This window comes from Schistocerca americana, chromosome 1, assembly GCF_021461395.2.
Source record: "Schistocerca americana isolate TAMUIC-IGC-003095 chromosome 1, iqSchAmer2.1, whole genome shotgun sequence".
Lineage (NCBI taxonomy): Eukaryota > Metazoa > Arthropoda > Insecta > Orthoptera > Acrididae > Schistocerca > Schistocerca americana.
In genome coordinates, this window is record NC_060119.1 from 129,822,655 (window position 1) to 129,848,695 (window position 26,041).

General features: G+C 42.4%; 1 protein-coding gene across 2 annotated transcripts in view; it reads right to left on the bottom strand.

The window, feature by feature from the left end:
* LOC124550668 (rhotekin-like) overlaps positions 1-26,041 on the bottom strand; it is a 481,694-nt gene that overhangs the window by 11,121 nt on the left and 444,532 nt on the right. For both annotated transcript variants that reach the window (XM_047125403.1, XM_047125395.1), the window contains exons 3-8: positions 10,769-10,984; positions 6,110-6,289; positions 4,658-4,752; positions 4,059-4,285; positions 3,288-3,445; positions 3,079-3,191 (exon numbers count right to left, since the gene is read on the bottom strand). In XM_047125403.1, the coding sequence (XP_046981359.1) occupies positions 3,079-3,191; positions 3,288-3,445; positions 4,059-4,285; positions 4,658-4,752; positions 6,110-6,289; positions 10,769-10,984 (989 nt within the window). The remainder of the gene's footprint in view (positions 1-3,078; positions 3,192-3,287; positions 3,446-4,058; positions 4,286-4,657; positions 4,753-6,109; positions 6,290-10,768; positions 10,985-26,041) is intronic.

Genomic DNA, 26,041 nt, shown 5'->3' on the forward strand with positions numbered 1-26,041 from the left:
GGATGAGGTAAAGCTACTAAATGAATTAACATACAATATGTATACTTCACACACAGTATATTTCATAGTTAATACTTCATGCCAGTTTGTTAATAAAGGATGAGAGGCCATGCATGTAACACACAGTGGACAAATCCCGTGACACGATTATTTTGCTTGAAGATACATTGACAGCAAAATAGTGACTTTTGGTTAATCTTGTGCCAGAAGGACTTAACACTGAAACAGAACTGCATCTTTTGTAAATTGTGTAATTCTGGACAGTGTTGAATATCACTCATTGTACTATACAAAAAAATTAGAAACAAGCAAAATTTCTAGTGTCATCAGATTCATTTATTTCAACTTTCAACACACACACACACACACACAAAAAAAAAAAAAAAAAATATATATATATATATATATATATATATATATATATATATATATATATATATATATATATATATATATATATATATATATATATAATGAGCAGTTTTATTTACATACACATGGCACTCCTGGATGTATCATTTCTGTTCTAATTTTAATAACCTTGTGATGGGCAACTGAAAGCAGGAGAAATCAACATTGGGAGATCACATTCAGCAGTCTGACACAATAACAGCTATTTGTTCATCAGTCAGCCTTTCTTCTGTGGCAAAATAAAATCAGAGTTTAAATGCCAATAACTATGAGAACGATAATGTGTAAACAGTGGTTGAGCCAGGAATGGATAGATCGTGTCTGTACATATTTGTCTTGCAGTATACATTTAGCCTGTGACATCATCAGATCAGTGTAGGTGCTTATGAGTGTATTTTATGAATTAGCTTTTTGTTAAGTTATAAATTAGTGTAGCATGGAAACACATTTATCTAGGACATTGATTCAAGTGTGATTGCAAAGAGCTCGCAGAGCAATTCTAGGACCCAAAGTGAGACAACAGAAATATTTGCTGGAATATAAGTGAATGTCAGCATTAAATTAAAAATTGCAAAATGATGAAAGATGTCATCTCATATAACTTCTATATATACCCAGAACTACATAAAATGCAAACTGGAGGAAAGCCCCTATCAAAAGGAATCCAAAAACGCTCAAACATCCAGTGCTGAGAGAATGCAAGATTGTGTCAAAAAGTAAATGAATAAATGGAGCAAAACAATTACGTAGCTGGCCAGTCAGGATTACAGTAGCCAACAACAGTCCACACATGTGGTTTTTCTGTTCTGTAATCACTCTACTATGCTATGTAATCACTGTGTTAAAGAGACTGATAATTAAATTATATATTAATATGAAACACTTGTTATGATTTTATCCCTACTGCATGGACCGAAACTGCAGACAAAGTGTTATTGAGTTCTGTTGATACCAACAGCTTTAGGTTCAATGTTTTCACAATTTTTACCATCATAACTTTTGAAATAAGATTTACAACTTATGAGATTTGGCCAAAATGATTAGTGCTTGGTTAACAGATTTCTCCCAGTGTTATGTTTTTCAACTGCCAATCACAAGATTACTTTAATCCGAAAATGACAATAGTGGTACGAACTATCCAGAAAAATAGAAAATCACTTTGTCTATGTAATACAAAAATTATGAATGACTAGGTAGCCACATACTGCACTAGATTTGGAAGACTTTGTTATGTTGGTACTGTGTGCTGTATCTGGAAGACATACATTGCAGTTCTCTACGTTATGATCAGTTGATTTTTATGTTTAGTGCTTGAATGAAAGTTTTTAACAGAACTGTAGATCATATGGAATGCAGGCAGCTACTTCAAGAGATACTTCAAATATTTCTTTTTGCTTATATGAAGTACCACAACAGTAGTAGGTATGGTGTTAGTGTGGAAACTACTGTGCTAGTACATCTGAGGTTCCAATAAGCTAGCGGTGAACAATGTGTTCTTGACTGGGATGAAGAAAGTCATCACTTCCATCAAAAATGCTACACTGTCAAAGTGGAGGCATAGAACTAAAGATGGTCATCAAACAAGAAAGTTACAGGTCACCCATGCAGGTAAAGGGAAAGTAATTTGAAAAGAGTGAGAAACAGACAAGTAATAAAACACGATGGCTTTTAAGACCTAACTACTGGAAAAATGAAGTCACTGCAAAGCTGTGCACTAATGCCTCATCCCCATCCCATCCATACACAATGGTCATATGGAAAAGTCAGGAGTAGTTTGCATGGCAAGTCAATTACAGTCACACAACAATCACCTGAATGCCCTATATATACACAACATTTGCTAACCATGCATACCATCTTGTAATAATAAAATATAAATGGATAAAATATAGTGGAGAATTTCCTTGCTTTGGGGGCATTATTTTTGTTCAGAAAACAAAATAATGTGACAGCAACCAGTTGATACAAACAACCTCACCTGGGGAGTAATGACACCAGCAGAATAAAAGTTTTGCACTGAGAGCTACATCAGAACAAACCATGTTGGAGAAGATAATGTAACACTGAACTCTGACATTATTTTGTTGAGAATACTATTAAGTGTTCAACAGCTGCTCATTTTTGTTTTAAGGAATATAAATGCTTGTCTTATTATACAATTCAAATAAATCCAGTACACATGCACAAAAATATTTCACTCTTAGACTGACTTGGTTTTGAAGTGATTTTTTTAGATAGCTGAATAACACAGCACAAAGATGATACATGTAAGAAATGAGTATTATTTGTAAACTTTCAGCAAATTTTGGAATCATTAAAGAGTGCTAGTGAATAAATCTACAGACAAAAAGAGCACATTAAAGAACACTTCTGTAATGAAAGAGTAGAAGACTGAGTACGATTACTGTATACAGTTTGAGACACTACCACAATTTATGTTGCATCCAGGCCCATATCCTCCATTCACTTCAGCCTTACAGTGCTTTACAAGGTCAGCTGCATACATAATGTAAAGTTCCCTATTACATTGGCAGCAGTTTAGTTGAAATTAAGTAGCAACATTTATGCCCTCAATGTTAAACAATCTTCTTTTGCATTGTAAATGGCCTCTGCTTTTTATATTTCACTATCCACTCAATAAGTTGATACACATCAAGATTCACTCACCAATAAGTGGTGTCTCATCATACAGTGATCCCTGACGGAGCTGCCTCGCAAAGGAATGTCTTGTTGAGCCAGGAGATGGAATTTCCATTAATTTTTCTGCTGCATGCCTCCACCTGCACATTGTTTAATGTGAAAAAATTAGCAAGTGATTTCAATTAACTGAACCTTCTTATGCACAAGTATACTTTAGTTTTAATTTTTTTAATTACCTTCTGTGATCTTTTGTATGCTGCACTAGGTGTCTTATCCAGTTCTGTTGATCATCAGTGTTCTTGGTGCGAATAATCATTAATTCATCCTTGCCATCACATAAGTTGGAAACTGTAATTTCCTTTGATGCAGTTTTACTTGGTTGAATAATTGTTTCCTATATGACAGATATTAAGGTTACACACAATCAGGTTAACAGTCAAAATAATTTTGTCTACATAGATAACTACAGTTAAGCTTACATGTGGTTAGTGAAAATCATTTTACTGATTCTACGAACAAAAATTCTGCATCACAACAAAATGGTAGTGAAGATGAGGAAGTTGCAACTATCATTTCTGTCTGTCCATGATTTTGTTCGTGGCTATGCAAATGTTTTTGAAACCCGATGTTTCTAGGAATTAATATTCCACAGCAAAAGTAGACATTTTCATGCTATTCTTTCTACCAGATGTGAGTCAAGTCCATTCTTTGATGACCTATTAAGCAGAATGAACACTGCACAGCAAACTGCATGTAATACACTTCATTTTTAACACTAAAGTTCTTTTGCAGAGAAAAGGAGAGAAGAAGGCAGTAATCACATGACAAGATTAGCAAATGACCCAGGTATAACAAGTATAGTTTCGGAATGTATATCATTGACATCTCTCTACCTGCTCTTCTTATACCCCATAACCATCACAGGTAACTAGTAAAAGCAATGACGCGTGCGCGCTTTCCATAAATATATGTTGAGGAAGGGAGGGAGAACAAAATTTTTTGCTAACCCTGTCAACAGTAATGGAGCGTAGAGGCTCCTGATTCTGCTCCCAGTCAGTACGATGAGACCACATGTCCAGTCTAAAGGCTTGCAGCTGTCCCCACACTGGCATCCATTGCCCCTTCTCCCGAATGCTGAATTCTCCTGAATAGCTTTCTCGGGAGACACAGTCTGGCTGAGCGGCAAGTCGACAGCAGAAATGTCCGAAGAGGGGCAGCTGATGACTGCGATTCTCTGGAAAATGGGAGATGATACTTTTCTGCTGAACACAATTCAAAACACTTAGAACCACACAATTCAAACCAGCATGGGTTTTCTATGAGGACTAAATTTACATTTAATCCAGGCTCAAATTAATTTTAGCCAAAATACACTCTCTCCCAATGAACTCAGATAGACTTAATGTATGAGATGAATAATTTACCAAAATATTCATTCTTTAGCTACAATTGGGAACAATCTATTTATCTTTTTTCTCCTAAACCTTGTTGTCTTTATGAAATAATCCTTGGTTATTATGCATGTATTCCTATGGCATGGAAAATCTTATTGATAAATGTCATGTTACAACACAAAATCTAGAAAATATATAAATATCTCTCTTACCCAGATTTTCTACTTTCATGTCATGGGTATGAATACTGTCATGGACTTCATCTAGGGTTAACCTGGCAGTAGCCATAAGCTCAAATGTTGGACCACTGTAAAAAAAAGACAGTAGATGTTACTGAAATCATGCGACATGCACAAACATTAATTAACCAGCATTTTATTAAATTTCAAATTTATAAGATAGTAGTAATAACAGGCTATTAATATCATATTATTTAAATGAAGATTTACAGGAGTAACGAACTGGAGACCAAAAATATTTATGACCACAGAGGGATGTCAGGTCCATAAATGATAACTGGAGCAAGACTGACAAACAACCAAATTTTTGTGAATCTTCAGGTTTTCGCGGCGCAAAGACTGCTTAGAAGAAGAAGCAGAATTTATGCGGTTGCATTCCCGAAATTTAATGGAGCAACCAAATTTTTAGATACTGTCAAATCTTGATCTTTCAGATTTGCAAATTCCTTTCCTAGGTTTCCTTCTGTCAAATTGATGACAGAATTTTATTACTCATGCATGTAAAATTTGTCTGTCAACGGAATTAATATGTTCACTGGACAACGACAACAATGAAGCATTAACGAGTAAGAAACACAGTGCACCACAGTGCTCAATGACACATCCTATAATCCAACATAAATTATCACAATCATAAACAGACAATTGTATACTGCTAACAGCATGTATTTTTGTGACTGTAAAACTACCCATGTGGCAGTTTGTTGGTTCCCTTGATACTACTGTAATATTTGTAAGATGATTCCACTATAATGGTTAGGTTAATATGATGATAAAATTCACAGCACATCATTACCCAGTATGGCCAAAAAGTATGCAATAATTTATGACATACTTAACTGAATGAATATTTTTTTCTGTGGGTGAAGAGTTTTATAAAAAAAAAATCACTCTTTCCTTTAGCTATGAAGAAACACACATCAGACATAAGGATTAAACATTAACAGATAATACTTAAGTCTCAGCCACTGCAATGAAAATACAGTTATCAAATATGCATAATGTGTAATCTATTAAAGCTAGAAATAATTGTTGCTAATTCCAAATTTGAGGAAAATGTTACATAAAAAAGGTGAAAACAGTTTACTTAATTCTAGTTTCAATGTCTACATTATATACAAAATCTTTATTATTAATTCTGGATTTTATTTGTTACAGAAGATAACATGTAAAAATAGTTCTGATACTACTTTATGTCATGATGCATTACACAATACAACATCCATATGCAACAAAGTAACTTAGGATCATTTTGTTGCGAGTAAGCCTCTGAAGTTTCGTACTATTTCATTGCAGACATTTAATGCATTTCCCAGAATTTACTCAGTCAGTGTGTCAAAACTAATTTGCAAACTATCCTAACTGATTAACAACAATAATGCTCTGGAATAATAAACGCAAAATTATGTTTATGTACAGACTTACATTTTTCCAGAGTTTAATTCATCTCTAAGCGTTGCTGCCAATTTTTTGCCAACAGTGCGGCTGATGGAACTGTGAATAGTTTTCTTGATTTTTCGTGGCGTGCTCGCCATTGTAAGATCATCCTGCAGGATGTGAGAGTATACCTCAAGTTTGAACTCAAAGTCCGCTGGAATATTGTTACTGAAACAATAAATATACAAGGTTCATATTTATTGCATACTTCATTATCAAGTACATATTTGATTTTATTTCACATTTGGCTGTTCATTAACTGATTAATTCTGAACCGCATGCAATTGGTTACACTGAACATAATGTCCAAACATTGTTGTAGACTTAACTTATTAAAATCATACAATATTTATACATGACACTATGATATTACATGTGGATGGGCAGGGTATGGGAAATAGTGAACTGTGCCATTTCATTTTGAGAGTATGTCATCAGTGAATCACTTCTAAGAAATTTTAACTTCATCCAGATATGGAAATGTGTATGTGGATTAAAGAAAAAATAGTGTGTGAAACATTTTACAGATGTAAAATTGAACTCTAAAGTTCAGAATTCAATTTGTTTCCGTATTTCATGAAAAAGTAAGGAAATTTACATCATTAAAGAAAAATTACATGTCACTGCGAATTAAATTACTGTAGCATCTTTAGTAGACCATTATGCATTGCAGGAACCAACTGCAAGTACATATTTAAGAAATTTTTGAGGTCTGGGTTCTACACATATTAACAGAAAGTGTTAATGTTCAGGAAAGTAGAAGGCAAAATCACCTCCAGAGATATCAAAGAGAAAGAAACAGATAACAGAAGTCTGTTCAGTTAATGAAATGATCTCATAGTTGTCAAACAAATAAACCATAACTGCTCTGAAAGTCAAGAGATAATATTAGCTGCAATGTAGAAGTCTTAAAAACTGGTCACAATGTACATACTTGTGCACAACTGTAGAAAGTGCGATTTCCACAGTGTGTGTATTATTCAAACATAGAACTACGTGTATTGCAGTTGTTTACAGGATTCTGCACTTTTAGTTATGAAGAGACATAAATGAAAGAATTATAGATAGGTGTGCCATTAGAAAATCAAAATACACACCAAATTTTGTTAGTGTGAGCACGCACCAGGATAGGGCACTAGTACCTAACAGGTGTACAAAGAAGTTGTGTAGAATGACGTAGTCTGTTGTCACAGCAAAATCTTCCAGAAAAGTCACAATAGAATAGATCTTCCTTTTACTGCTTTAGTTTGTGACCTGCACACTAAATTATCAGGTACTTAATTATGAAACCTGTCCCTAAAAACTGAGTGATGTAGTACAGTGGTTAGCACACTGGACTCGCATTCAGAAAGGAGACAGTGCAAATGAACATCCGGCCATACAGTTTTAGGTTTCCCGTGATTTCCCTAAGTCACTTCAGGCGATCTGGTTCCTTTCGAGGGACAAGGATGATTTTCTTCACCATCCTTGAAGCAATGTGAGTTTTGGCCCATCTCGGTTGATCTTCATGTCGTCAGATGTTAAACCCTAATTTTCTTTCCTTCCTGTCCCTATAATACAGGATGCAATTCATGAAACAGTAGTGTTGTCCATGTGGTCTGACCAGATGCGAATTAATGAAATCCAGTTCCAGTATTAGAGCATTTACTGGAAAACAATCAAGGATCTTCAGAATTTATTGTACTGTCAGCTCGTGAGGTGGAAATGAGGATAATAACACGGCCAGAAAAAAAATTAGTACACCTGGAAACATGAAATCAATTTTGCTCCAATGATAGCATATGCTGCCTAGTGGATAGTAGATTTATTGATAACGATTTCCACCAACAGATAGCATTGTGACATAGCTACCTGAGTGTCATCTCTGTCTATCCTTTAATAGGAAATTCTCACAGTTAGAGGGCGCAGTGCAGTGCAAATGTGTCAAGCAAGCAGGCAACCACGCCAAGGAAATGTACCTGTGCTACCTACAGCCAACTGAGCAAGTTTGAAAGGATTCAGATGGTGGCTGTCTGAATAGTAGGATGGTCCTTTCAGAGAATTGCCACCCAAGTTGGATGTGATGCTTCAGTTGTGGAATGATGCAGTTATCCGTGGTCACCTGAACATTCTCATATCTGTAGATGAGGTTATGGACATCCACACAGCACAGACGTGTATTGTAAGGCCAGTAGTGACAAATGATCAGAGCAACCATAGCACCGACGTAGACAGCTCGACTAGTGCTGTCAGAGGATCACTTGGAAGATGGAATGGCATGCCATGGTCTTCAGCGATGAGAGCAGATTCTGCCTGCATGCAAGTGATAGTCATTTGTGCATACAATGTAGAAATATGAACACTGAGTGCATTCATCTAAGACACACCAGCCCCACCCCTGGCCTTGTGATCTGGGGAGCAATAAGCTACAATTCTCATTCCTCTTTGGTGTTTCTGGAGGGGACACTAAACAGCGCTCTATACATTCTTACGTTAAGAAGATGATGTAGTGTTCCAACACAATAATGCTCGCCTCCACACTGCATGTGAAACTCAACATGCTCTGCAAGACACGCAGCAACTTCCTTGGTCAGCACGATCTCCGGGCTTGCCTCCAGTTGAGGACGCATGGGATATTACGGTCGGAGAAGTGACTCGTGTGACTTGTCAACGAACAACTCTAACTGAACTACGTGAAAAGGTCGAGGAGGCAAAGCATAACTTATCCCAGAACCGTATTCATCATCTGTACAATAGACTGCATGTGAGATTCAACTCCAGCACTGCCGCAGGTGGAGGCTACACTGTGAACTGATATGAGGGTTTCAGCATGGGCCAATACCTGATACCACAGAATGGCTTGTGCTGTTGATGTGCAAATGTAATCATTTCAAATACTCTTTATGCAGTGTTGCAACAACAAGTCTTGAATGAATTGGGTACCTCTAAAAGGCTGTACTAATTTTTTCCCGACAGTGTACATGATGCAGTTTTCCAACGGAGTTACCAGATCTCTGTAAACAACAATCGGAAGGTTCGATCAGTCGGTCAGTTCCTCAATGACAGAAACCAGATCCTCGGTCATGTAGCCATTCGAGAACCACTGTGTGTACTCACATTGTCGGAAAATTTCATTTGTCCCAGATGTTCTTTCGTCTTGTGGAAAAAAAATCTGGAAATTGCACAGTGCTAGACCTGGACTTCCCATTTAGCAATACCCATATCTCTGTGGTGTCGGTCCAGTGGTGGGTACAATCCACTACCATTGGACAGGACACTGGGACACTATATTTGTTCCCTACATCATCAGAATTTCGTGGCAAATCTGTGTGCAATTTAGAGGTTTAGTATACATGAATCTTACTGTCCCATGAACTTCAGCTCTAGCATACATTTCCAGGTGCCGCGCCAAACTCCAATCAACCTGTTACCTGTACCGCAACAGAACTGCATCTGTGAGAAACAAGGAACATACATTTTCTTCTGACAATGCAATACTTCCATTGGAGAATGGTCATTTAATGTATTCCATATGCACTATTGAAATAATAAATCTTGGGTGGATTGAAACCAAAGAAAGGGTGTAGTTTTTTATCTTCTCAGTAGTGTATGTGAATATACATTGTGTACATAAAGTCTGGGAACACTTTCAGTTATTTATTGCACAAGAACTAAACATTGTTCTGATGTCATACATATTGCATTTTGAAGAGGAACTCTGAAATTTTTTTTACAAACATTCAATATGCATAAAAAACTGATTTCTTTGGACTCCTTATGAATGTCTCTCAATACGCGCACCACATTCACTTCATTCACATTGAGACGTCCGCTTCTCTTTGCCATGCACAAGCAACCCATCAGAACGAATTTTTTGTGCCAGGGGTAAATGGCCCTCATTGTTGGTGGCTTCTTACATCCATTTAACAGCTGTAGCACACTTGTTTTTGTCGAACTCCAACACACAGAAAGCTCGCTCCGCACCTGAACTCGCCATGTTTGCGACTAGCGCTGACTATCGGCAAATTACAAAACTACGCTGTGACGGTACACATGCAAAAAAACTTTCAGGGTTTCTCTTCAAAATGACATATGTATGATATCTGTACAATGTTTTGTTCTTGTGCAATAAATAATTGAAAGTGTTCCCGGACTTCATGTGTGTGTGTGTGTGTGTGTGTGTGTGTGTGTGTGTGTGGCTGGGGCGGGAGGGAGGGGGGATTTACTGAAAGAAGGAAAGAAGTAGGGATTTATCACTGTGTCAACAAGGATATCACTAGAGACGGAGCACAAGATTTTGGACTGGGGAACTACGTGAAAGGAAACGTGCACTATCTGGGCATTTGCTTGAAGTGAAAAACCTACATCTGCATGGCTAGTGGAGAAATTTCACCTGGTAGCCTCCTGGATACGAGTGTAGTACTTACCACTGTGCCAGCTCTCTTGGTAATAACTTCCAGGGCTCATTGCATGTACGGTATTTTCTATAAGTGTCGGATTATCAATGGGATGTAAACATCTTATGTCTATTGTTTGGTTGCTACGAAAGCTAGAGCAATTTGGCGTGTGTGTGTGTGTGTGTGTGTGTGTGTGTGTGTGTGTGTGTGTGTGTGTCTGTGTGGGCGCACGCGCGTGACAGAAAGAGAAAGGAAGAGTGGGGGTACTAACAAGACGAGCACGTCGGGGAAGGTGAGGTCGGTGAGCGATCGGTCGACGGGGCAGAGCAGCGTGGTGTCGTAGATCTCGGTGCCGATGCGCGCCAGGCAGAAGACGGCGAAGCGTCGGTAGTCGCCCTTGTTCTTGAAGTGGTCCGTGTCGCGCCAGATGAGCGGCATGCGCACGTCCGAGAGCGACACGCGGCCCGTGCACGGCTTCACCCCGAACCTGCGGCACACAAACACACAAACGTGTTAACTCTACAGTGGGAAAGCCAGGATTGAGTGTAACAATATTATTAAAATGATAGCTGCTACTCACCATATAGCGGAGACGCTGAGCAACAGATAGGCACAACAAAAAAGACTATCAGATAATGAGCCTTCGTCGCGTCGGAGGTACTTCTGGAACGAACACACACACACACACACACACACACACACACACACACACACGTTCTATCTCCGACTAAGGCCTTGTTGGCAAAAATTTTCCGACTGTCTTTTTATTGTGCCTATCTGCGGCTCAGCATCTCCGCTATATGGTGAGTAGCAACTACCCTTTTCATAAACCTGTTAACTGTTTCAGGCACATAAATATGACAAATTTTGACCCTTATCACACAAGTATTTTATTTCTTGAACAATTTTATAAAAAATGGTTCAAATGGTTCAAAAATGGCTCTGAGCACTATGCGACTTAACTTCTCAGGTCATCAGTCGCCTAGAACTTAGAACTAATTAAACCTAACTAACCTAAGGACATCACACACATCCATGCCCGAGGCAGGATTCGAACCTGCGACCGTAGCAGTCGCGCGGTTTCGGACTACGAGCCTAGAACCGCGAGACCACCGCGGCCGGCTATAAAAAAATTGGTGAAACGTTACACAATTACATTAGAATAAGAACATTAACAGACATCACGATGTTTTTTTTACAAAGGAGATTTCCGAAAACAGTGGTGGCGCTACTTGATGCAAGACGTATTCTTAAAATAGAAGAACCTGCCACGCGTGACACTTCATGCAGCGTGATTGTCTTGGAAGCAAGACCTGAAATTGTTACCCAGCAAAGACAAAAGCGGTCGTAACTTGTACAGCTTATCATAACCCTTCTCACCCTGCTTTGAGATGCAGCTGACATGCAATCTGGATCGTCACCACTACACTCTGCAACTTCGTCTGATGAACATCGACCTGAAGGTACTTCTGGAGCAACGTTGATGCTTGGTAGTACATATTTTGAACTCAGAGTTATTCATGAAATAGTCGTCTTCTGCACAATATAACTCAGAACGTTGAATTCATCATTCCTTCTGAACGCACGCAAGTCATTATCTTACCTATAATATAAAGCTGAATCAACAATGTATCACGTAAAAAGGGAAGCACGCACTCAGTCGTAGTGGAGGAAAACCAGGAACACGGGGCACAATGTGTGGGATTACTACTTCTTACGCCTCTCGATCCTAGTGGAAACTGCCCCATCACGTGCAATGAGTGGTTCGACAAAAATACCTTCAAGCTGGGTGAATCAAGACTTCTGAATTAAGTGGTAAATTTTTTTTTACACCATGCACTTAACACCGAGGGGAATAGTGATCGACACGTTGCACCACCTGGCCTAGAAAGAGTTCAATGGCTGACACAGTGCTTACAGTATTACAATATTTTGCCCGTAGCAGCGTAGACGGCGTCGTCGGGGTGGAGACAACGATAGTGTAGGGAGGGTGCTCTCCGCGGGGTGGGGGAAGGGGGGGGGCCTCCCTTGCGGACGAGACAGTGTGGTAGCGGTGGTGTGGTTCTACGACTGAACCCCCTTACACAAACGCACATCAGGCAGAAATAAGGTATAGCACGCCAGTATAACCAATAATTTGACAAGTATATCGATTATTAGCAGGTACACGATTGCGCTGAAATTTCAACAGAGGGAGCGATTTGTTTTCGCCTATCTCGTACACCTTCTTTGCCTGTCTTGTCAAAAGACGGCGGGGTTTACACAGTTTCACCACGCTAATGCAGTTGCAACTGCGATAGCACCCTGAAACAGTCTTTATTAAACAAACAGGTGACGACAAATAAGGACAACAGCTTATGAAAAGTTCATGCGCGATATAAAAACAAAAGCGCGAGTTCTTCATTTGTGTTGTTACAAACCATACTAATTCTCATTTCATCAGCTATCGATGGTAATTAAGAAAATTACTTTAATTCATTGAAAAATTCTGTAGTCACCCGTATGTCGCGGTGGATAAGAATGTTTCGCATGTTAACTATGTGGCTAAATACTCTCCACTTTACGTGCTGTCATTTGCCAAACTCTTTTTGGTACATCGAACCGTTTATACGATATGACGGATGTGATGAACACGTTCACTCTATCGTTTGCACAAACGATCGGAAGTCAGTGCACTAAATACAACCCATTTTCTCGATATAGGTATAGACTTCGTTGTCAAGTTTACAGAAAAATCTAGTATGTTAGCTCCATTTCGTATGCAGCGGTATGTGGCTTAACATGCACCAAAAGCAAACTCAAATTGACTCCTATTTTGCATTCGGGATCCAAGCACATGAAGAAAAAAAAAGCTGGACGAGGAATTGCCAAGTGAACCGATCATCTGTTGTGGCAGTTTGGCAACGGCGAACTGTTCGAGTGTGACGTTGAGCTTTCTCATTGGAAGATACCAGTTACAAGGCGTGATATGTCGTCTATCAAGTAATTTTAATCGATCTGTAGGTCCTCTCATCCGTGCATGTCATTCTCACTTTTGAACGTAAATGTTAAATCGCCTCTGCACAGTTTCTCGTTGTCTTCTGTCTTAATTACGCAAAGTGCCGTCAGATAAGAATTTCTTGTAAGCTTCCTATTTAGGGGGCTTCTGTTGTGGTGCTTTTAAAACCGCGTAAGCAGTGTTCATCAAAATAGTCTGGAATCATCTACACCGGGAGCACGACGGTTCAATCCCGCGTTCGGCCACCCTGATTTAGGTTTTCCGTGATTTCCATAAATCTCTTCAGGGAAATGCCGTGATGGTTCCTTTGAAAAGGGCACGGCCGACTTCCTTACCCATCCTTCCCTAATACGATGAGACCGATGACCTCGGAGTTTGGTCTCCTTCCCCAAAACAACCCAACCCATTTACACCGGTACGATCGAAAACTAGTCACGGTGGCCCAAAGAGGTAACGTAACATTTTCAGCTGCATGTTAATGGTAGAGGCCTAGCTGCCCCAGCACAACACAAAAGCACCGTACAGGAAATGCCGCAACGTGACGAGAGATTTCAGAAGCGCGCTGCCAGATTTAGAGCATAGAGTGGGTGGTGCTACATGGGGATGCGGCCCCGTCCTTGTAGAGGCCACAACAGCTCCTGCGTGTCCTATCAGTGGTCCCCTATTAATTAGCGTCCGGCGATGACGCAGCAACTCAACCCGGGGAGCCAACACAAGCGGAAGGGAAGAAGAGACACACACACACACACACACACACACACACACACACACACACACACACACCGTCCTTCTCCTCTCTCATCGCTTTCTATGAACACGTGCGTCTCCGCTCCTCCTGCTTAATGCTGCGGCCTCTCTGTCGGGTATCACTGGCATTTCCACTTTAATATTCCCCTGAGCACAGAGGATACAAGGGACAACTTGCAAATGATTTACTGATCCTTTGGTGAGAAGCTGTCACATTAGCCGGTCACGTAAGTACGAGAACGGAAAAGAATAACGACAAATTCTTGAAAAACACTGTCTGTGCTGCACTGCTGCTTACGTCCGAAGATCGCGCGGAAAGTCGTGAGTGAGCCATTTTAGGAGTTTCAGAATAAAAACAGTTTTGTTTTCGAAGTTATTTAATATCAATGACACGTTTCACCTTTCTGGCGCATCATTAGATGTCTAAAAAAGCAAGAAAACAATAAATAAAAACAAATAGAGAAAGGGACATGGTCCTATCTTCGACGGCAACGCCGGTAAAATAAACTGAAAGTATTAGTAGCTTACGTAAAAGTACATGAAATATATTCGCATTTGAATATGGACAACCATCAGCTATATAACGGAATGACAATGAAAATTCGTGCCGGACCGGCACTCGAATCCGGAGTTCCGGTTGGTTCAAATGACTCTGAGCACTGTGAGACTTAACTTCTGAGGTCATGAGTCGCCTAGAACTTAAAACTAATTAAACCTAACTAACCTAAGGACATCACACACATCCATGCCCGAGGCAGGACTCGAACCTGAGGCAGGATTCGAACCTGCGACCGCAGCGGTCGCTCGGTTCCAGACTGTAGCGCCTAGAACCGCACGGCCACTCCGGTCGTCCCTGGAGTTCCGGCTTATTGCGAACGTTCGCCTTACGATTAGGCTATCCCTACACGACTCACGGCCAGACAAACTTCCATATGTCGTGTCTGCAACCTGTACCCGTATATTCCCATACACGGGAGACATTGCAGTACCTGTGCTGTTCAGAAAAACGACTCAATATTCCTTCGGACGCGCATCGTTATTTGGAATAACACAAGCTTTTCAAAATCATGTTGTGTAAAATAGCTAGATATGTAACCCATCCGTCATAAAGCCGTATAAGATGGAAAATGGACGCGACAGTAGCTGGATATGTAATCCATCCGTCATAAAAATACACAAAATGCTAAGTGGACGTGGTCAAAAGAAAACAAAACCTCCTATATGTCATCAAGACGGTACGTACAGTGCGGCAAAGAGGTACCCCGGTGGCACGCATGGCCGGCGTATGAACATTTACGAAATACAAACACTGCGTAAAACTATTAACTTAAGACGCATAGATGCAAAGCATCGCAACCACATGAAACCAAAAGTCCATTAAAGTACCCCTATATAAAGCAGAATAAATAGGTAAAATAATGACATGAAAAATAGCGAGTCAAAACATGTCATTAAAACTGGCATATGGAGTAAAATAACTGAAGTATAAAATGCATGCATATCGTATGCATACAAGGTTAACAACCCAAACATCAAGGCATCAGGACGAGGGGCAGTGGTAAGCATTGCAAACTAGAGGCAAAGACTTATTTTTAGTAATTAAAATAAAGAAAATATGACCTACAGAATAACAAAGGGAGAGTCACCTACGAAAAAAGAAGGACATTAATAAGCCCCCCCCTTCAAACATAACACTCCTAACTTCACTCTTGCCGTACTATACGCGGTGTTTGCGTCATTGTGTGCACGCCAAAACCACATTCTACTGTTGGCGGCTGATACCTCTCTTCTATAGTAAGCGTGGTCCTATTTTGTAGAACTAGGACGGAGGCAGCTGGGCGGCTCAATGTAAAATGCGATTGTTGGAATTTTTCCGTCGCTTTCTTGTACCTTCTTGATGATACGCTGGCGGTTTCTTTTCTTTTGACTAGGTCCACTTTGCATTTTATATGATTTTATGTCGGATGGATTACATATCCAGATACTACTGAATCCATTTTCCACTTCCACCGAAACTGCTGTGAGTAAATGTTAAGCATGTCATTTTGTGGATGCAGCATCTCGTCGATGCCTTCGGTGCTCATTTTAAACAAATTGTGTAAGCAGTAGTTAATAATAAAATCAACACCCCGCCTTTGTCACATGTTTGACCCTATCCGCCCATGCTCCATTCCTCATCCATTACACAGGTAAGCGTTTCTATTTGTCTTTCTTGCGTTCACAGCGCCAGATTTGCACCTGGTGACCAAAATCGCTACTTATTTTTTTTTCTAATGTAAATCTGTTCCGTATTACAAAATTTACTAAGTTTTGCTGCCATATGATTATTACAGCCCACACTGCACCTCTGCGAGTAGCTGCACTTAAATTATAATTTCCCCCCCCCCCCCCCCCCAATATTTCAACGATTATCCGGAGCCTTCTGCCCCCCAGATATTAGAGAACGCGGCAGGGAACCAGGGGGAGGTAGAGTGTAGGTTGCTAGTGGCGTTCGATTTCCGATTCAGTGATCTGGATTTTATGGGTGCTACCACATAGACTGCTTATCAAAATGAGTCTAGACACATAGAACACTTCCCTAAGCGTACGACGGTGCTAAAACGTGGGGTAATTACGGCGAGCAGCTACATTGCGCACGCCGCACGTCGTATGGACGAGGTCACAGCGACGCCACAGAGCGTTCTTGGACTCTGCATGAGGAGGGGGAGGAGGAATGCTAGGAGACGTGCAGCGCCGTGTTTACGAAGGCACGGGAGGGGCGCCGTGCAGCGACTGTTGCTGGCTGCCGCACTGTCCTATGCTATGTATTCTATGCTGACGCGCCGGCGCTGGCTAATTCTGTCCGCGCGGAGGTAGCATAGCGCCAGGAATTGCCGCTCGCCTATTTCTAGCGCCCGCCGCGTTTACGGGGGAGTTCAATGCACAAGCAATCGCGACGCCCACTCACACGCGTCACACTGCCCCTACGTCACCACTATGACGCGCTACAGGCGCACAACCCAGACGTGCGCTATACCGATGCATGGCGCCACTTTCGTCTCAACAGGCCACGACCTTTCGAAATAGGTGATTATTCCAACCGCTTCTGCCATCCTTACATATTCCGCTATAACCCAAAATTATAATTTCTATTTTTTTATCATGTGCAAATACAATGGAACTGCGGCTGGTCGAAGACTTGAAGAAAATGAATCCCGAACGGCCGTAATTTTATTACTTATTTTGTTTGACTACCAGTTTCGGTGTCCGCCTCCGGTAGCTGAGTGGTCAGCGCGACAGACTGTCAGTCCTAAGGGACTGGGTTCAATTTCCAGCTGGGTTGGAGATTTTCTCTGCTCAGGGACTAGGTGGTGTGTGATCCTAATCACCACCACCACCACCACCACATCCCCATCGACGCGCAAATGGTCGAAGTGGAGTCAAATCGAAAGACTTGCATCCGGCGAACGGTCTACCCGACGGGAGGCCCTAGTCACACGACATTTACCAGTTTCTATACCTCACTGGCACCATCTTCAGGCCCCGATTCACGAAACAAGATAAGCCATCTAAACGTCTGTGCTAGTATGGGGATCATTCACTCCAACTGGTTTTTATAGATTTCTAAAATTTCTCTGTAGAAGTGACTGTCCACAAATGACTCTGAGCATCAGTCGCCTAGAACTTAGCACTAATTAAACCTAACTAACATAAGGACATCACACAAATCCATGCCCCAGGCAGGATTCGAACCTGCGACCGTAGCGGTGGCTCGGTTCCAGACTGTAGCGCCTAGAACCGCACGGCCACTCCGGCCGGCCGACTGTCCACAACTCGTTAGAAACCAGCTGAGTGATTCCTATAGTAGTACAGACGTTCAGATGACATATCTAGCTAGTGTATACAGTAGGTACCTGAAGATGGTGTCAATGAGGCACCGAAGCTTGTTGGCAAAATAAAGTAAGTAATAAAATTACAGCTGTCGGGATTCACGTTCTTCAAGAAAATTAAAATGGACCCGTACAAAGCCTATCAAAACTAATAGCTAAAAGAGACATGGGTGAAAGAGCGCTAACACAAGCAATAATTTTCCAATACACGTGAGGTCGCTAAGGAACCATTTGCGAGATAATTGCGATTGTCTGGTCAAAGGACAGTGTTGAGTTCAGTATGAAAAAATGCAAACTTTTTGATTAAGTCTTCATCTAAATGGTCTGCAGTTTGACGTAATCCCACATATTGCTCGTAACTCACCAAATCAGCAACTTTTCTTGTTACATTTGTCGCTACTGATACTAACTGATCGTCTCATTCAGTGACACATTCTTCACATGAAAGTTGATTGATCACGGTACCTTCAGTTTCTACAGTGCCAATTTCAAGATTACAATGAAATGAATAGCCTTAGCTGCGTACAGGCGTTGCTATGAGTCAACGGGGACAGTTGAAAATGTGTGCCCCGACAGGGACTCGAACCTGGGATCTCCTGCTTACATGGCAGACGCTCTATCCATCCGAGCCACCAAGGACACAGACGATAGTGCGACTGCAGGGACTTATCTCTGGCACGCCTCCCGTGAGACCCACATTCGAAGCATTGTTACATTTTGCTAAGTCATCCAACACGCCAATAGGATCCAACAAGAATAAGTCGAACAGGGCCTTAACCTCCAAGATCACCGTAGTCTACAATCCTCTGAATTTTTCTATCTAGGACTGTCTCGTAAACGCGAAGTATGCAATTATTATTATTACTATTATTATTATTAATAATAATAACAATAATAATAATAATAATAATAATATTGTATTATTCTCGTGTCAGAAACATACATTTTACACGGGGGGAGGGGAGGGATGAATCGGAAGGTGGAGGGGGGGGAGGGGGAGGGGGCAGTCGAGGGCTGCACCACCAGCCCCTCAGATGGTCAATGAGGCCAGAAAGCCCTACCTTACAAGAATGAATAGAAACCAGGTTCGCGGGCAAAACACACCACCAGATCAGCCACTTCGGCGTTGTCCGCTAACAATAAAGAGAGCGTGTTAGAAAGATTAAGATGCCACTTCAAAGCAGCCAAATTAGGCCAGTATTAGGACAGTCTATGAGTGAGAGGGCCACTGTCAGGCGGGCTCCGTATCGGCAGTGAGAGGGATCCTCACAACGGAGAATGTGGCCACGGGTCAGCCAAGAGTGGCCAACACGGGGTCGACAGAGGGCGGTGGACCCCAGCGAGATGAACCCAGGCAAAACTGCCACGCGGTCGTGGTCTCCTTACTTGTCCTCAGTTTGTTTGGGGAGATCAGGGCACACTGTGTGTGGGTGAGGGGGGGGGGGGGGGGGGTTGGCGTTGTTATCCAGTTGGAAAACACCCTCTCCCTCCGGACTGCTGTTCATGTAAAGCAGCAAAACTGGTCAAACGCGCCAGATTGAAGAACAAATTTGCAATCAGGATGCATGGTATAACCACGAAACTGCTCCTTCTGTCATACGAGATCTCCAGGTGTAGGTCCAGTGTGTCTAGCAGGCAGACAGGTTGGTTGCAGGTCCTCAACTGGCCTACTCCTCACCAACAAACAGCCATCACTAGCACCGAGGCAGAACCGGCTTCCATCAGAAAAAGACAACAGACCTCCATCCTGCCTTACAATGAGTTCTCTCTTGACACCACTGAAGTCGCAAAAGTCGATGGTTTGGGGTCAGTGGAATGCACATTGCAGGGCATCTGGCTCTGAGCTGTCCTTGAAGTACCCGATTTGTAACAGTTCGTTATGTGACTGTGGTGGCATCTGCTGCTCAGATGCAGTACGATGCACCAGAGCCATACGACTAACACGATGGTCTTCACTTTCGGTAGTGCCCCCTGGTCGAGGAGCCCAGTCATCTTGCGAACGTACATTCTCGTGACCACCACTGCGTCTAATCCCACTGAAAACCAACGCTACCCATCATTACACTGTGTATTTAAAGCAAGCCTGGTTTGTATCTTCATAGACCCGCTACTAGCGCCACTGTCATGCAACTGGCGCGAAATTCGAATAATTGATATCTTTCATATGTAGAAAAGCGCCTACTAACTTTCGCTTATGTCGCAGATCTCCTTCTTGGTGTTGAGTTTTTTCTTTTTTTTTTTGCGTCAATCCATATTTCGTAGCCACAAACAGAAATTCCGCCGGTGGCAGGTGTCTGTGACGTCATCACGAGGCGGGCGGCCCCGGCGGCCATCTATCGACCAGCTACGCGACGCGACGCGAGGCGGCGTGACGTCTGCGCGACCGGAGATTGCCGGAAACGCGGAAGCCGCTGCCCGCGGATTGCCGATATCCTGCCGCCGGCCGAGCCGAGCTACTGCTTCCTCCCCCAGGAAACCCCCATCCGCCCCTACTTACCTGTGCCTGCCTCGCGGCCACGAGCCGATGCGCCAGGCAGACGTCTTCTTCACCCAAAAAACAGCCTTCCCTCCAGCGATGTGAGACTGCCTGATGCGGAGAAGGCAGTTCGCGTGCCAGTTTCGTCGAGCAGAGTTGAGGCTACGGGATGATCCGCTTCCTGTCCGTACGACCTTTCTGGGCAACTAGTTATCTTGCTAGGGATGGAAGTTTTTGTTGCCGCTTTTTGTATCTGCGAATTGTTTTTTAAAATCTGTCTTCCATCGAATAATTTTTTCTTTCTTTTTAGGATTCCGTACCTCGATCGGTGTAAAGGGAAGCTTGTTAGGATTGGTTTGTTGTCTGTCTACCTGCCTGCCCATCCATTCGATATCGACGACCCTTTTTTATCAGGAATACGTATGAAGTTGAAATTTATGTCACATACTAAGGCCTACGGTCCCTTGGCGGTGTAAAAAGAAAAATTAAGCTTCTACGTCAATGCAATCAAGAGATACGGCCATTTGTTTCACTTACTTTGATCCCACGAAACTCACGTGTCATAATCTAAGTTGCACTTTACGTTGACCTAAAACCACGGAATTTGGCAGGAAGCAAGCTTTCACAGTACAGCTAAAGGAAACAATTCGAAAATGGTTAATTTTTTAACTATATCACATGAACAAATATTTTTTGTGATTTGTTACCCGAGCACGTCTCTGTCCATCCGTCTGTTAAAACCTCTTTTTATGAGGAACGGGTAGATGTATCAAGTTGATATTAATGTCACACATTCGGCCTACGGCCTCTCTACAGCGTGAAACATTTAAGCTTACAAGTCAATGCAATCAGAAGGTACGATCATTTACGTCATTGCCAGTATCGATTTCGATAACGGGCAAAAATCGTGGAGATTTTCGGTTCCCGGGATGGATGAGTTACCCATATACGTAATAATATTTGTACGGAACCCTCAGTACTTTGTCTTCAGTCGGTCTCGTGGTATTTGTGTGAAATAATGTGCAGAGTTACTTTTGAATACATCGTGGGAGCAGACGATGATCAATGTTATTACTAACTGTTAGCATTAAAATCAGTCTTGATCACAAATTTATTTATTCTGGTAAACGGTTTCGACCACGCCTGTGGACTTCTTCAGACCTACAAGTCAAATACTGAGTCCGATCAGAGGGCTACATACATTAAAGAAAATTATATAAAACTGCAAAGTATAAAACGATAAATTACCAAAATGCTGTATGAGCAGGAGCGTCCTTCTGGTGGTAAATCACTGCTAGATAGAGCAGTCCACGTCTTACTTATATACTGGAGGCTCCGCCCACTTTTGACAGAATGATGTCATCGCTAACCAATGGGTTCAAAGTCAAATAACAACGTAAAACTTCGTAATTAAAAGAACAATGGCAAGAATGAAAAATTAAAATACGTGGAACTAAGCTGGTTCAAAAGCTATTGTCAGATAAAATATGCGAAATTATTAAACATATGAGAATAATAAAAATCGTTTCGACAGTACATGGGTTGCCCTCTCTGGGCTTGTTGGAGAACCATTTAGAAGCTACTGGTTGCCATGGTAAGTATAGACGCCATTCCAAAGATGTGGCAGCAGGGTATTCTCCAATGAGGTTGTTGTAATATCGATAGGCAAACACTGTCAGGTCAGACGACGTACCATGAACAGCATGTTGTTAAGGAAACGATAGACGCTCTACCAGGGCGCTTTCCATTAAGAAGGCTGCAAAAATCGTTGACTGACTTCTTGTAGTAAATGCTGCACAGATACCATTTCAAGGTGTAACAAGAGACATCCATTTGTATAGGTTATTCGATAGATAATAATTAGTTCATGCAGATAAAAACTGAGAAAGAAATGTGCAGAATGTTTGGTTGGATTTCTAACTTAGACCTAAAAACTGTAAAATGTACATTATTTTACTTAGTTCTGATTGCTCACCAGAAACTGGGCTTTAGTTTTTGTTGCGATGCGGAAGTCTATGGGCTATCGAACAGTACCGTGACCACTGACGAGACGTGGATTAAATAACCTGACGGGGAGATAAAACAACAATGTGGGCTCATACTGAACCACCCAACAAACCAAATAAAACAGTGACTAGTCCAGTCAACCGGAAAGGTTAAGACCAACATTTTTCGTAACGCTAAAGGTGTACTATTTCCGGTTTTTATGAACGGTGGAAGGACAATTAATTGTGGAATCTACTGTGCGCCTTTAAGAAAACCGAAAACAGCATCTAAAAAACAAGAAACGATGTCTCTTGACAACCGGAGTCGAGTCCTTGAACCAACTACGCTCAGTCATTCTGCGAGGCAAACAGAAGCACTGTTACATCAGTTGAAATGGACTGTATTTCAAAACTTGCCCTGCAGCCCAGATTTGACTAACTTGTCATTTCCACGCCTTGGCGCACCTAAGTGAGTGCCGTGGCCCTCAACGACTCGACTCCGACGAAGAACTAGAATGTACTGTCGCGGTCTGGCAGCAATTTCAGTCGTCAGAATTTTGTGAAGAGGAACATTGTCAATGCGTCAAGAAATTAAATGGTGTCAGTAAAGTGGGTGTGTTCCAAACAGAGAGCTGTCATTGTGTTTGTTTTGGAGAAAACCCGGAGCATCGCAGATATTTACAGATGCTTGCAGAATGTCTACGGACCCCTGACAGTCGGATGATGATGTTTGGTTTGTGGGGCGTTCCACTGTGCGGTCATCCGTCTCAATTTTTACACAATCCAATCGATCAACTGTCACGAATGGTGGTGGTGATGAAATAAGGAGGACAACACCTACACCCAGTCCCCGGAAAGAGAAAATCCCCAATCCGGCCGGGAATCGAACCCGGGACCGCATGATGCAGAGGCCACTAAACCACGAGCTGCGGAAGGACCCCTGACAGTGAACAAAAAGCGCGGTGAGTCGTTGGGTGAGGCGCCTATCGTCATCGCAACAAGGTCGCAGAAACCTGACCCATCTCTCGCTTGCCGGCCAGCCGCACACAGCTGTGACTCCTGCAGTGTCGGAACGTGCGGACAGTCTCATTCGAGGAGATCCACGGATCACAGTCAAACACGTCGCTGCACAGCTGGACGTCTCTGCTGGTAGTTCTGACACGTCCACCAGTTGAGCTAGTTATGGTGTGTGGCGTTAGCTTCCTCGCCGCCCGATAGAAACCCGTAAGAAGGACCATCTGTTCGGAATTGCTTACCTGGCTGATCGTGACAATTCTTTTGTCGAACATCGTCACAGGCAGTGAAACATGGGTTCATCGCTTCGACCAGAAAAAAACGGATGTATTGTGCGTCGTTGGGCGAGTAAGTTTAAAGATGTTGAGGTGGGAACATCTGACCTGCGTGACAAAAAGTTGGGCGTCTTGAGACAGCAACCACCGAGTTTCACAAGAAAAATGTTGACAGATTGATTCAGGGCGATCTTCGCATCACTCAGAGAGAAATTGCAAGCACAATCGGCATTTCACAACAACATATGGGTCACGTCATTGCTTTGCTTGGCTATAGGAACATCTGTGCACGATAGGTACCTCGCATGCTGACTCCTGAAATGAAAGTCCACAGACTTGAAATTTGCCAGGAACTCCTCTCGCGTTGCGAGAATGAAGGTGACGCCTCTCTCCATTCAATTTTGACAGGAAACGAAACGTGGGTACACGATTACGACACGGAGACGAAACGTCAGTCTATGGAATATCGACACAAAGACTCGCCCCAGAAAAATAAATTCAAGACGCAGCCCTCAGCTGGAAAAATCATGGCCACAGTGCTCCGGGACGCAGATGGTGTTATCCATGTTGATTCCCTTGATCGTGGAACAACAACAAATTCAGAGCGTTACATCACAACGCTGCGAACTCTGGAAAGACGGCTAACAAGGGTCCGAAAGGAAAAGGGAAATGTTTTCCAGCAGCATGGCAATGCCAAACCACACACTTCACGTACCACCACAGCAGAACTTCAGAGACGAATCTCACCACCGTACGGCATCCTCCATACTGTCCAAATGTAGCACCGTCTGACTTCCATCTGTTCCCGATAATGAAAGATGATCTGCTGGGACATCATTATGATTCTGATGAAGACGTTGAGAGAACTGTGAGACTGTGGGTGCGGAAAAAGAGTGTCGACTTCTTCCGTGACGGCTCCAGAAAACTTGCTCATCGTTGGCAGAAATGTATTCAATTGGCTGGTGATTATGCGGAAAAGTGAGTACTGGTTATTAAAGATCACATTCTAATGATTATTTCTGTGTTTGAATTATTAAAATATTCTCATCCAAACCCAATTAACGAAGGTGGAGGCATTACTTTTCATTCAACCCTCGTAGAATGGCACCGTGCGGGCAAATAGGTCCTCCCAGAAGGTGACCTAAGGCCGTCGCATTGAACTGAGTTTACGTCGGAAAATAGCGTTTTGTAGCCAAAAGAGGAAAGAATAATATGGTGTATTTGAATCCAGAATAAAACGAACTTGCTTTCAGAAAAAAAATCGTTGCATTACTTACTGAATGCCCCTCGTAACTGTAACCAATAAGAATTCAAGAAAGATTAGTTTTTTGTCGAGAGAGGCGAGTGACAGTCTCTACGTTTTGGTGTCGACGTCTACGGGTGAGAGCTAGAACTTTTCAGACGACCCTCGTAAGCTTTTAAGATTTTTCTAAGGAATTTGCTTCAAGTATTCCAGTATTTTATTTATTGCCTATAGAAGGGTACATTCCAGACTGCCGACTACAGCACACGCGACATTATGATGGAATAATTGTCGCAGTGACCTAGGTTGAGGGCAGGTGGGTGAGGGCCACTGCGGATTCTAGTGCGGCTCGTGTCGAGGCTGGCGGCTAAACATAGCGGACAATGCTGTCGCCACAAAGCCAACGCGCCTCACGGCAGAGCGAGCGCGCAGCGGCGCGAGGCAACCTGCGGCGCAGCCCTGCCGGATGGGTGGCCGCCCTCTCAGGCGAAAGCCGCCTCGCCGGCAAATAGCGCCCACGCCGGTCCGCAACCTTTCATCTTATTAATAGACGGAAGCCAACCTCGCAGGTCGTCGTGACATCCGATTCACCAGACGGCCATTCAAAGGTTATGCTGACTTCCAAATGAAGGACAAGGTAGGTGGTCGCAACCGAGAGCTGCTCTTGCATCGTTCACGACATGTAGCCTACTCTCTGTTACTGGTCGATACGTGCGCTGCGAAAATATTCAAAAATATTTTGAATGAAAGTTCTCATGACTAATCTCCAGTAAAATATCGCACAATGAGTAAGATGATAATTTGTATGTGCGTTCTTTGTACGAGGGCTGTTCGGGAAGTAAGGCCGGATCGGTCGCCAAGAGGCAACTACAGTGCATATCCGATAAATCTCTGCACAGATGTGTTAAGCAGTGTCTCTGGTGTGCTCCTCGATCGT